This window comes from Podarcis erhardii, assembly GCF_964252035.2.
Source record: "Podarcis erhardii genome assembly, chromosome: 7".
Taxonomy (NCBI): Eukaryota; Metazoa; Chordata; class Lepidosauria; order Squamata; family Lacertidae; genus Podarcis; species Podarcis erhardii.
Window position 1 is genome coordinate 11,072,133 of NC_138511.1, and position 12,204 is coordinate 11,084,336.

At 47.5% G+C, this 12,204-nt stretch overlaps 1 protein-coding gene across 6 annotated transcripts in view; it reads right to left on the reverse strand.

The window, feature by feature from the left end:
• Positions 1-12,204, reverse strand: part of CROCC (ciliary rootlet coiled-coil, rootletin) — a 72,765-nt gene that overhangs the window by 36,597 nt on the left and 23,964 nt on the right. For all 6 annotated transcript variants that reach the window (XM_081870656.1, XM_081870657.1, XM_081870655.1 and 3 more), the window contains 7 exons: positions 11,968-12,072; positions 11,017-11,238; positions 8,832-9,031; positions 7,686-7,868; positions 4,518-4,662; positions 2,542-2,688; positions 992-1,222 (listed from right to left, as the gene is read on the reverse strand). In XM_081870656.1, coding sequence (XP_081726782.1) covers positions 992-1,222; positions 2,542-2,688; positions 4,518-4,662; positions 7,686-7,868; positions 8,832-9,031; positions 11,017-11,238; positions 11,968-12,072 — 1,233 coding nt within the window. The remainder of the gene's footprint in view (positions 1-991; positions 1,223-2,541; positions 2,689-4,517; positions 4,663-7,685; positions 7,869-8,831; positions 9,032-11,016; positions 11,239-11,967; positions 12,073-12,204) is intronic.

The window sequence follows — 12,204 nt, forward strand, 5'->3', positions numbered from 1 at the left end:
ACTTTAGAAAAGTGAATTGCAGACAGAGCAGCAGCAGGAGGATGAAGAAGAAGAAGAAGAAGTTTGGATTTGATATCCCGCTTTATCACTACCCTAAGGAGTCTCAAAGCGGATAAAATTCTCCTTTCCCTTCCTCCCCCACAACAAACACTCTGCGAGGTGAGTGAGGCTGAGAGACTTCAGAGAAGTGTGACTAGCCCAAGGTCACCCAGCAGCTACATGTGGAGGAGCAGGGAAGCAAACCCGGTTCACCAGATTACGAGTCCACCGCTCTTGACTGTTATAAGAATTTTAAGGTCTCAAATATAGAATAAATATTCACAAACGCACACATATCTAAAAATTTGAACCACGTGTCTGAAATAGTATGGGAGAGCAATCCTGGAGCCATTTTGACTCTCCCAGTGACCTCAAATATTCCTCTGCAGGAAGGGAGGCAAATGAGGAATGCCTTCCCATCGTCTTTTTGCTTACAAATCCTATCTTGAGGGCATAGTTGTGTATGAATAGGGTGAGCCTGTGACTTGGATTCAGGAACTAAAGTATTAACCATCACAGAAGAATGGCCAGGATGCCCGTGTAATGCAATCAGCGACCATTATCAGGTATCCTGGCAGACAGGATTTCTGCTGTAGACCGCCTCCTTCTGTGATGTATGTATGATGTTTTTGGGGGTGGTCTTGGGCTACAGGGTGGGCAATTTCAAAAGTCTATATATGGGCTTGCACACCATTGCTCAGGGTTCCTCCTCCCTCCTGCGTGTGGTGAGTGGGGACCCTGTTGCAACAGTTCCTTGAATAAAGATCAGGCTTACTAGCTGCTTTGCTTCTCAATATACTCTGGTTGGCCTCTGTTATTTCATCCTACCAATAGGCAACCCACTTAAGGACTCTATACAGGTTCTTGGATACCAAATAAGGGAAAGGGAGCAGTTTTTTCTCATAACAGGACAAAGGCCCCTGCATCCCTGCCTGCCAGTGCTGCCCCTCACCTGTCCCAGCTGCTCCTGGAGCTGCCCCCTCTCCTTCTGCAGCACCAGCACTGCCTGCTCCAGCGTCGCCCGGCTCTGCTCCACAGCCTGCAGGGAGTGGCCCAATCCGTGGCGCTCTGTGTCCAGGTCCAGCTTCTCCTGCTCCAGCCGCACCAACTCGTCCCGGATCGTGGCTTTTTCCTGCTCCACTTCCTGCTTCTTCCCCAAGAGAGAAGCCTTCTCTTCTTCTAGCTGAGCCCAGAAGGGTGGGGAGGGAGAAAGCAGGAGGCTGGCAGTGAGGGTTACTCAGCACACAGGATGCTGAGCAAGGAGGAAGCTGTTCTGTCTTCCTCCCCCCCAAAAATCACACATGTATATACACAATAGGGCACCTCTCACAGAAAGTTGTTTCGCCATCGTTGGCATGACTGTATACTTTGGAAAAGCCAAACACCCCCTCCTCCCCCGTTTATAATAGATTTAATTCACACAGAAATAGAAAATGGATGTGTAGTAACAAAGTTTTGAAATGGAAAACAGCTAAATGTGCATTGCTGAAGGGTTGCTAACATTGGGGTTTTTTCCAGTGTTGTTTTCTAAAGGACTCTGAGCTCCTTAATAGGGTAATGAGTAACTGCTGATTGTTTTGGAGAGTGTAACTTTAATCATGTGATAAAGGTATTGAGTTGCAAATTCGCCATCTTGAAAGGGTGGCGGCTGTTAAGTTTTTCTAAACTATGCATGCCAATGACTCTCCAAGAGATGCATTAGCTCAAGGCTGGCATAGGCAAACCCGGCCCTCCAGACGTTTTGAGACTACAATTCCCTTCATCCCTGATCACTGGTCCTGTTAGCTAGGGATCATGGGAGTTGTAGTCCCAAAACATCTGGAGGGCCGAGTTTGCCTATGCCTGGCCTAAGGCCAACTGAGGCTGGGATGGGGGAAGAGACACAGTTTGGATTTTTGAAATCTTTTATTTCTAAGAAGACGATGAACCTGTGCTGGACAGAACACGATAATGTACAGTAATGAATTTTTTTGGATGTATCTTTAATGCTTATGTTCTGTTTTTAAAGGAGTTCGGCAAGCAAAAGTTTGAATAATATTTTTATGCGCCTGGACAATGATTCCTTCCAAAAGGAGTCAGGTCTTGCGCTTCCAGTCACTTCAAACTGTGAAATATTAACACCTGCAACATCTGCTATCCTAAATAATTATGGGCAAAGCAGTGCTGGACCTCATGCCCAAGCCGGAAGGAGGTACACCATATTTTTCACACCATAAGACGCACCTAGTTTTAAGGAAAACAAGAAGAAAAAAATTCTGCACAGAGCATGTAAGTGGCTCTCCTTTTTCTTGCGAAAACTATTGTACTTCCTGTGCAGGAATTGTTTTTCCTACCTCTGCTCTGTCATGGACAAAGACCTCCAGACATTCTCCCACTCCTTGACAAACCCTACGCTCTGCCACCTCCTTCTGGCACAAATCCTTCAGATGTGGATGTTCTCAGTTTGCAGTCAATACAAGACACACTTCCCTCTTTGCAGCCACTAGCCCCGCTCCCTCGTACCTGGATGATTATCCGGTTGAGCTCCATCTTATCCTGTGCCAGCCCCTCGTTGAGGGCACTCATCTTGGAGAGCGAGTCGCGCAGGGAGGACTCCTCCGACTTCAGGCGGCTCAAGGCCAGCTCCAGCTCAGCCCGGCTCGCCTCGGCCTAGGACAGGAAAGGAAAGGAGGTGCAGGAGAGCCTGTGACCCCAGGTGCCAACCCCCTGCAAGAAGCAAGAGCCATCCCACAAAGGCCTGGTGGCTCAGGTTCCATATGAATCTCCCTGGACCCTGAGATCATCTTCTGAGACCCTCCTTCGTGTGCCTCCTCCTCTGGAGGGTGGCAACACGAGAACGGGGCCTTCTCTGCAGTGGCTCCCCGTCTGTGGAATGCCCTCCCCAGGGAAGTTTGCCTGGCGCTTTCATTACATACCTTTAGGCGTTGCTTTTTAACCAGGCCTTTGGTTGATCTGATTGACACCCTATGCACTTTTAAAATGTGGTTCTTTTGGGGGGGAGGGTGTTATTGGGTTATTGTTCTTATTTTGATTTTATATATTGTGATCTTTTCTGTGAACCGCCCTGAGACCTCCAGGTATAGGGCGGTATATAAATTCAATAAATAATATTTTTTTTAAAAAAACACCTGCTTGCTGGGACTGGAGCAAAGCAGGCTGCCAAGACAGGCTGAAGGCTGCCTGTGGCCTGATCCTGCAGGGCACACCTCATGGTCTCAAGCAAGCAGGATGGGGTGCATGCTCAGGATCCCCAAACACAGGCATGAGGGCAGCCGTAGCCTCATTGCACTTCTTGTTTTGGAGGTACTGAAAGGTACCTGGGTGGGCTGCCAAAGTTAGTTAGTTAGTCAGTCAGTTAGTTAGTTAGTTAGTTAGTTCACAGCCCTCTATACCTGCAGGTCTCAGTGCAGTTACAAGATAAAATCAGAATATACAAACACAGAATACATAATAAAAAGAAAAGCAAAAACATCCCAATAACACCCCCCCACGGCCTTCCCCTAACATATTTTACTATTTTTTATTTTGACAAACTAATAATCCTAAATAAATAAGAATAAAAAGTGCACGCACACCCCGAGACCATTCCGTTATAACTATCCAGCCTCCCATAATTTCAATGCCTCTTGCGATGGTTTGACCCCTTTCTGTTTTAACAGTACAAATTCTACAAACACCTTCCATATCTCCTTGAAATCATTTCTCCTGTATATTCCCCATCTTAAACGTAAAGAGACCCCTGACCATTAGGTCCAGTCATGGCCGACTCTGGGGTTGCGGCGCTCATCTCGCTTTACTGGCCGAGGGAGCTGGCGTACAGCTTCCGGGTCATGTGGACAGCATGACTAAGCCACTTCTGGCGAACCAGAGCAGCGCACGGAAACGCTGTTTACCTTCCCGCTGGAGCGGTACCTATTTATCTACTTGCACTTTGATGTGCTTTCGAACTGCTAGGTTGGCAGGAGCAGGGACCGAGCAACAGGAGCTCACCCCATCGTAGAGATTCGAACCGCCAACCTTCTGATCGGCAAGTCCTAGGCTCTGTGGTTTAACCCACAGTGCCACCCACGTCCCCATCTTACCTTAATGTTAATTCATCATTAGTAGCTATATCCCACACCTCTTTATACCATCCTTCCATTTTATATTCTACTTGCCCCTTCCGTTTCCTAGCTATCATAATGCGTGCAGCTGTCAATAAATTTGTGAGCAAGGCCTTCCTAGCCAGCGAACCTTCCACCCCAGGCATCCCCAACCTTTGGCCCTCCAGATGTTCTGGACTACAATTCCCATTATCCCTGACCACTGGTCCTGTTAGCTAGGGATCATGGGAGTTGTAGGCCAAAACATCTGGAGGGCCGCAGGTTGGGGATGCCTGTTCCACCTCATTGTAAATTGATAATAATGCTACCTCTGGACCCCCAACACATTTCAGAAGGGTGTGCAAATCTCTCCCTCCCCAGCAGCTGCCTCCTTGCCTTGGACAGGGCTTCATCGCCCTCGGCCTTCTCATGCTGAGAGACCTCCTTCTCCAGAAGGGCTTTGCTCAGGGCTTCCTTCACCAGCACAAGCTCCTTCTTCAGGCCGGACTTCTTTGCTTCCAGCTGCTCCAGCTGCTTGCGACTGGGAGACAGAAGAGGGGAGAAATTGAAATTGAAATACTTTATTGACACTTGTACAACTTGTATACAGTGAGATTACACGAGCACCCCCCACTCAGCTCTCTTAGTCTTAATTCCCCTCGTTTACTGACGCACACCCACCAAACCTGAAAGTCAGTTGCCCTGTTCAAAACAAAATAAAAAAATTCCTTTCAGTAGCACCTTAAAGACCAACTAAGTTAGTTCTTGGTATGAGCTTTCGTGTGCATGCTCATACCAAGAACTAACTTAGTTGGTCTTTAAGGTGCTACTGAAAGGAATTTTTTTATTTTGTTTTGACTATGGCAGGCCAACACGGCTACCTATCTGTTACAGTTGCCCTGTTGTTATCTTTTCATTCAGCAGCCCAACAGCCCACGGATAGAAGCTGTTCTTTACCCTGTTGGTGCGACTAATTGTGCTTCTACATCTTCTGCCTGAGGGCAGGAGATCAAGAAAGTGCCGGCCAGGGTGTGAATGATCCCTGAGAATTTTCCTCACTCTCCTGAGGCAATGTTCTTCCGCTATTTCATCCAGCGGATTCACGGGACAGCCCATAATATCTTGTGCTGTATTCACCACCCTCTGTAGGCACTTCCTATCAGATGATGTCAAACCAGCGTACCACACCGTGATGCAGTATGAAAGGACACTTTCTATTGTTGACTGGTAGAAGGAGATCATCAAATGTTGATTGACATCGTTCTTCCGCAATACTCTGAGGAGATGGAGTCTCTGTTGGGCTTTCTTAACCACCTGGGTTGTATTGATTTTGCAAGTAAGGTCTTCACTGAGATAAACTCCTAGGAATTTAAAGGAAGAGACTCTCTCCACACAGCCCTCCCTGATTTACAGCGGGGCTAGTTCTCCTCTCTTCCTCCAAAAGTCCACACCATCTCCTTTGCCTTGCTGATATTAAGGTGCAAGTTGTTCCCCAGGCTCCATGTAGATATTTTCTGTACCTCCCCTCTATACACCGATTCATCTCCACCTGTTATTAAACCCATTATGGTGGTGTCATCTGCAAACTTAATAATTGCAGTAGACGGGTCAGATGATACGCAATCGTATGTGTACAATGAATACAGGTAGGGACTTATGACACATCCCTGTGGTGTGCCAGCGCTGATTTTTAAGAAATCACTAGACAAGATGCCAGCCGTTCACCCCCACGGCATTCTACCTCGGGTTGAACAAAGGTGGCATATTCACAGAGAGACCCTGTTGTCAAGTCAGGTTCCCAGGGCGTTTAAAAAAAGGACCGGTGAAGACAGCTCTATGGTGGAGATTTGGCAAGGACAATGCCTCCATGAAACATGTCTGTAGAGTGTTCTCTGTCTGCTAAGTTGTGGGAGAAAGTGATGGGCTGTGTAACTACGACTGCACAGATAAAGCTAAAACTTTCAGCAGAGAATATTCTTTTGAACTATATGCCTATTGCATGGAAGTTAACAATGGGACAAGGCACACTAACGGTGGCCAAGAGACTGAGACTGATGAGTTGGAAGAGTAAAGATATGGTCCCCTTCAGTCAATGGACTGGCAACACGACAACACTCGCAACTTATAAACGGACTGCTTATTAGATGTAGGCTTTGGATAAATACGACATTTGGAATGGGTTTCTATAGAATGTAGCAGGCTATTCATATCTATATATGTATTAGGATAATAACCTGTATGGGCAATCTATCCGGAAGATATTTGAATTTTGAGGAGTTAGTGATCTGACATGGTTATCCTTCCTGCCCCCTGTTCCTTCCTTTTCCCTATCTTTTGTTAAGCTCTTTGATGGCTGAGAGCAGCCTTTAATGTCCTAATCTGTTGGAAGGAAGCGACGGTGATGAGTGCCTTCTTTGATGTTGGACATTGTTTCAAGAAAGTGAGGCACTGGGCAGCTAATGAACGTATGTAAGTAGTTGGGCAAACCACACAGGTGAATCGGATGGTTGTGGGCAGAGTTTGAGAGAGAATCTCGTGCACGGATTGATGGCCATGGGGCCGTGCAAACTGAGGGCTTCCAAGTGGGAGATTGAGGTGCTTGTTTGGTATGTATATATTGCTTGCTGTTTAGAATAAAACCTTTAATCTTCTCCCTCACTTGTGTTTTGAATTACTTCTGAATCTCATATAGACATAACCTCATATCTAGTTACATAAGAATGTATGGGAGTACAGTACATTGCATTTTTGCATACTGTTTCTTTCTACAAATTTCCATTCTTTTTATTTTCTCACTTTTCTTTTTCTTTTCTCTGCATCACATTGTTTCTTTATCACTGCAATTCTTTCAGTAAAAAATATTAATGCCAAAAAAAAATCATGCCTCCTGGGCAGACAACATTCAACATCTTTGCAGAGTCCACTACACTGGCTCCCAGTACATTTCCGAGCACAATTCAAAGTGTTGGTGCTGACCTTTAAAGCCCTAAACGGCCTCGGTCCAGTATACCTGAAGGAGCGTCTCCACCTCCATCGTTCTGCCCGGACGCTGAGGTCCAGCGCTGAAGGCCTTCTGGCGGTTCCCTCGCTGCAAGAAGCCAAGTTACAGGGAACCAAGCAGAGGGCCTTCCCTGTAGTGGCACCTGCCCTGTGGAACGCCCTCCCACCAGATGTCAAAGAGAAAAATAACTACCAGACTTTTAGAAGACACCTGAAGGCAGCCCTGTTTAGGGAAGCTTTTAATGTTTAATAGACGATTGTATTTTAATATTCTGTTGAAAGCCGCCCAGAGTGGCTGGGAAAACCCAGCCAGATGGGCTGGGTATAAACAATAAATAATAATTATTATTATTATTATTATTATTATTATTATTATTATTATTATTTTGACTTGGTGTTTTGAAGGAAGCTCCATACCTTCTCAGAATGCATCTGTGTCACTGCAAGATGTCCCCCAACCCTAGCGCCAGAGAATTGGACCTGAGACCACACCAGCTTCAGCCCCTCTCGAAGAAAGGGGACCTCCTCCCCAAAGAAAAAACCCTCAAGAATCTCCCACTTTACCTCCGCTCAATTTCCTTCCGAGCCCGTTCCTGGTCCCTTAGGATATCCTCTTTCTCCTCTTCCAGACCATCACGCTGTCGCTGAAGGTCGCTGTTGGCCAGCTGCAGTTTCTCCTTTTCCTGACGGAGGACCTCCAGCTTCTGCTGCAACAGCTGCAGGTTCTTTTCCAGGTTCGTCTTCTCGCTGGAGAGGAGAAAGGAGGGGGACACTACAGCAGGGCGAGGACAATAAGGGAGCAGAGGACAGCACCCATTCCATCAACTTCCCACAACAGCCGTTGAGGCTGTTCCATCCCAGTGCATTCACAACCATGACCATCTCTCTCTCTTGAGAAGAGGGGGAGTCACATGGGCAAGTGAACAGCCAAGACTTAAGGACAATAAGTTTAAAATAATCAAAAAGAAAAAGAAAAGAAGGTAATATAAGGTTAGCCTAAATTTACTACCCATTGTGTGTTTTGGTTGTTCTGCACAATCTGTCGACTTCAGGAAACTGGAAGCCAGAGTCCCAACAATCGTAGTATCCTTCTCTGCTGAACTGTGTTTATTGGTGCTTAGGTCATTTTAGACATCAGGGAAGTTTTTAATGTGTGACATCTTAGTGTGTTTTTGGTCTTTTGTTGGAAGCCGCCCAGAGTGGCTGGGGAAACTCAGCCAGATGGGCGGGGTATAAATAATAAATTATTATTGTTGCTGTTGTTGTTGTAAGGAAAGGGATGTGAATTAGAAATAACTGGGAAAACAATGCAGCAACAAGAGGCGTAGTACAAGAAGCCATTCTTGGGGGGCAGAGACTCTCTTTCAGGTATACAGGGCCGAGGCCGAGAGAGGGACCCCCCGCTCCCACACCACAGTGCTGAATTACTCCTCCGGACTGAAAAGAAGGCAGCCCAGAGTGCTGACTCACACAGAGAAACACAAGCCTCCTCTGGATGCAGGTTGTTCTGCTGCCCCTCTGTGCAGGGGGGTGGGGTTCAGTTCTTAAATGCCAACACACACACAAGCCCTTTCAGCAGAGGCTTCTGGGAAGGAGACACAGCCAGGGCAGGCACTCAGACAGAGAGGCAGTAGGGAAATTTCACAAAGGCATTCCTTGCCTTCCTGGTGCTCCTTGCTTCCTTCAAGAGGGCAATTCGAGGTGCCTCACCTGCCCAGCAGTTCGGCGGAAGACCGAAAGCGGTTGGCATCGTGAGCCGCGTCCTCCTTGGCTTGCGACAGCCTGTCCAGGTCCCCCTTCAGCTGCAGGATCTTCTGCTCCAGGGAACGGCGCTCGTTGTCGCTCTCTGCCAACTGCCTCTTCAGGGATGACACAAGGTCCTGCGCAGCCTCGTATTTCCCCCGGAGGTCCTGGGCGTAAAAAGTAAAAGCAAGCAGCAACGTCAGGCTCAGGAACAGACCGGCAGGTAGCAAAGCCCACGCCCAGATGAGGAAAAGGAGAACTCTGATCGCTGGGGTTGTTACCACTGTATTTCTCTCCCAGAGAGCAGCTCACACCACAGCAGAGAACCACACCATATATGAAGCAGTTAATAATAATAATAATAATATAATTTATTATTTGTACCCCGCCCATCTGGCTGGGTTTCCCCAGCCACTCTGGGCGGCTTCCAACAAAAGACCAAAAATATACTAAGATGTCACACATTAAAAACTTCTCTGATGTCTAAAATGACCTAAGCACCAATAAGCACAGTTCAGCAGAGAAGGATACTACGATTGTTGGGACTCTGGTTTCCAGTTTCCTCAAGTTGACAGATTGTGCAGAACAACCAAAACACACAATGGGTAGTAAATTTAGGCTAGCAAGGCGGGCTTACTTGTCGGCCTTGCATTCTGGTTGCACATGTTTTGTGTACATGTTTACTTTCTCTATCTATTGTTGTCTTGTACAATTCTATGGAAGCCTCCTGAGAATCTCTTTCTGACTGTCTTTCCTAAAGGTATAAAGGTAAAGGGCCCCTGGATGGTTAAGTCCAGTCAAAGGCGACTATGGGGTTGCGGTGCTCATCTCACTTTCAGGCTGAAGGAGCCAGTGTTTGTCCACAGACAGCTTTCCAGGTCATGTGGCCAGCATGACTAAACCGCTTCTGGCACAACAGAACACCGTGACGGAAACCAGGGCGCACGGAAAAGCCGTTTACCTTCCTGCCAGATCAGTACCTATTTATCTACTTGCACTGGTGTGCTTTCAAATTGTTAGGTTGGCAGGAGCTGAGGCAGAGCAACAGGAGCTCACCCCATCACGGGGATTTGAACCGTTGACCTTCTGAGTGGCAAGCCCAAGAGGCTCAGTGGTTTAGACCACAGTGCCACCCGTGTCCCCTGTGTCTTTCCTAAAACCAAGTTATTAGCCCCACCACATCATGGCAAGTGACGAGGCTGCCAACTAAGCCTGCAAAACCAGAGCTGAGAGGCCGGATGCCATTTGGAAAACAGTTGTCCCTGATCTGGGTGACAAGAATCAGAATAAGTTACAGAAAACGAGACCAGCTGAGGATATTTGCATGTTCTAGACAGGGCAAAAGCCCAGTTTGTATTCCTGCTCTCACACAGGGAGAGTGAGCGATGCCTTTTTGGGGGTGGCCTCTTCCCTTGCAGTTTAGGAACTCCTCTCTCCCCTTCCCGCCCCCAATCTTGAGTGTCAGTCAGTCAAGTTTATTGCTTATAGCCAAAGGCTGCTGCAATGTATACAATGTCATTCAATAAAATATATACTAGTTTGACACAAAAACTTAAAACATTTACATTGTCAAAACCTGACCTAATCTGCACAAAACTATAGAAACTCTTTAATATATAAATTGAAACATTTGGCAATAAAATTTATAAGCTAAAATCACCGTGGGACCACTGATATATTAACAGCAATATTATATAATACAATAGACAATTATGTACAAAGTTTAGTGAGAAAGCTACAGCTTGGTGTAGATGGGGTCAAATAAATTCATCTCCTTTGCAGTTGATAGCTATCTCGGCTATATAATTTTTTCTAATTTTCCTGGCGGCAGTTGCAAAAAGTGCTACACACCAGGTCACATACTTATCAATGTCTGCAAGGAGATATAGAATCATGGCCCAATCTTGATTGAGACAAACACTGTTTAGGGGAGCTTTTCAATATTCAGTGTTTTATTATGTTTTTATATATATTGCAAGTGGCCCAGAGAGGCTGTGGCAAAATTATTATTATTATCCGCTCCCTTCTATGAAGCGGGCCTGCTCAGGATTTTGGCAAGGGCCTTCTTCCCCCAAGTGCACCACCTGCCTCCCTGGCCTTTGGGGTGATTGGGGCTGTGGGGTGGGAATCGGACGCCCCACTCCTCCCTTACCTGAAGCTGCAGCTGGCGCTTCTGCAGGGCCGACTGCACCACCGCCAGCGTGGAGTCAGGGAAGATGGGGGACAGGCTGCGGCGGTGGGGGGAGGAACGGCGCAGCGGGGAGGGCGTCCGGAAGCTGGAGGACAAGCCCCGCAGGCTGAGCCCGGTGGCGTCGCTGTCTGAGGTTTCCGTGGCCGGGAGGTGGACGGCACTGTCCGCGTCGGAGATCACAGCCTACGGGGAGAACAAAAATAAAAACTCAGTGGGACCAGGCAGAAGTGCCCCCTTGCCTGCATACCTGTATACCTGAAGGAGCATTTCCACCCCCATCATCCAGCCCGGACACTGAGATCCAGCACCAAGGGCCTTCTGGCAGTTCCCTCGCTGTGAGAAGTGAGGTTACAGGGAACCAGGCAGAGGGCCTTCTCGGTAGTGGTGCTTGCCCTGTGGAATACCCTCCCACCAGACGCCAAGGCAATAATCAACTATTTTACTTTTAAAAGACACCTGAAGGCAGCCCCCTTTAGGGTTAGGGTTAGATTTTAATGTCTGACGCTGTATTGTTTTTGATATTTGGTTGGAAGCTGCCCAGAGTGGCTGGGGAGACCCAGTCAGATGGGCGGGGTATAAATACAGTCATACTTCGGGTTGAAGTATTTTCGGGTTGCATGCTGCGGCGACCCAGAAGTAGCAGAGCGCGTTACTTCCGGGTTTCGCCGCTCATGCATGCGCAGACGGTCAAAATGATGTCATGCGCAGAAGCGGCGACCCGCAGACCCGCGGGCGCGGGTTGCATTCACTTCTGGATGCGAATGTGGCTCCGGAAAGCTCACATCCAGAGGTGCCACTGTAATAAATTATTATTATTATTATTATTATTATTATTATTATTATTATATCTCAGCTTCAAAAGAGATGAGTCAGATGCCACAAAAGGGACAATGGGGGTCCTCTGCCCTGTACCTGAGCGAGGTCACGCAGGGTCTGCTGCAGCAACTCAGATTCTGTCCGCAGGGCTTCCACCTCCTCGGCCTCCGCCGCAGCCTGTTCCTGAGCATGGGAGGCTTCCTGGAACCAGACATGGGGCAGGACGGTCAGCAAAGCAAGAGGGGTTCTCTGCCAGTTTCCGGCTGCTGGACATTTGGAGGGAGGCAGCTTGGAGGGAACTCAGAGGAACAGAGGATCCACAAAGAAATAAAG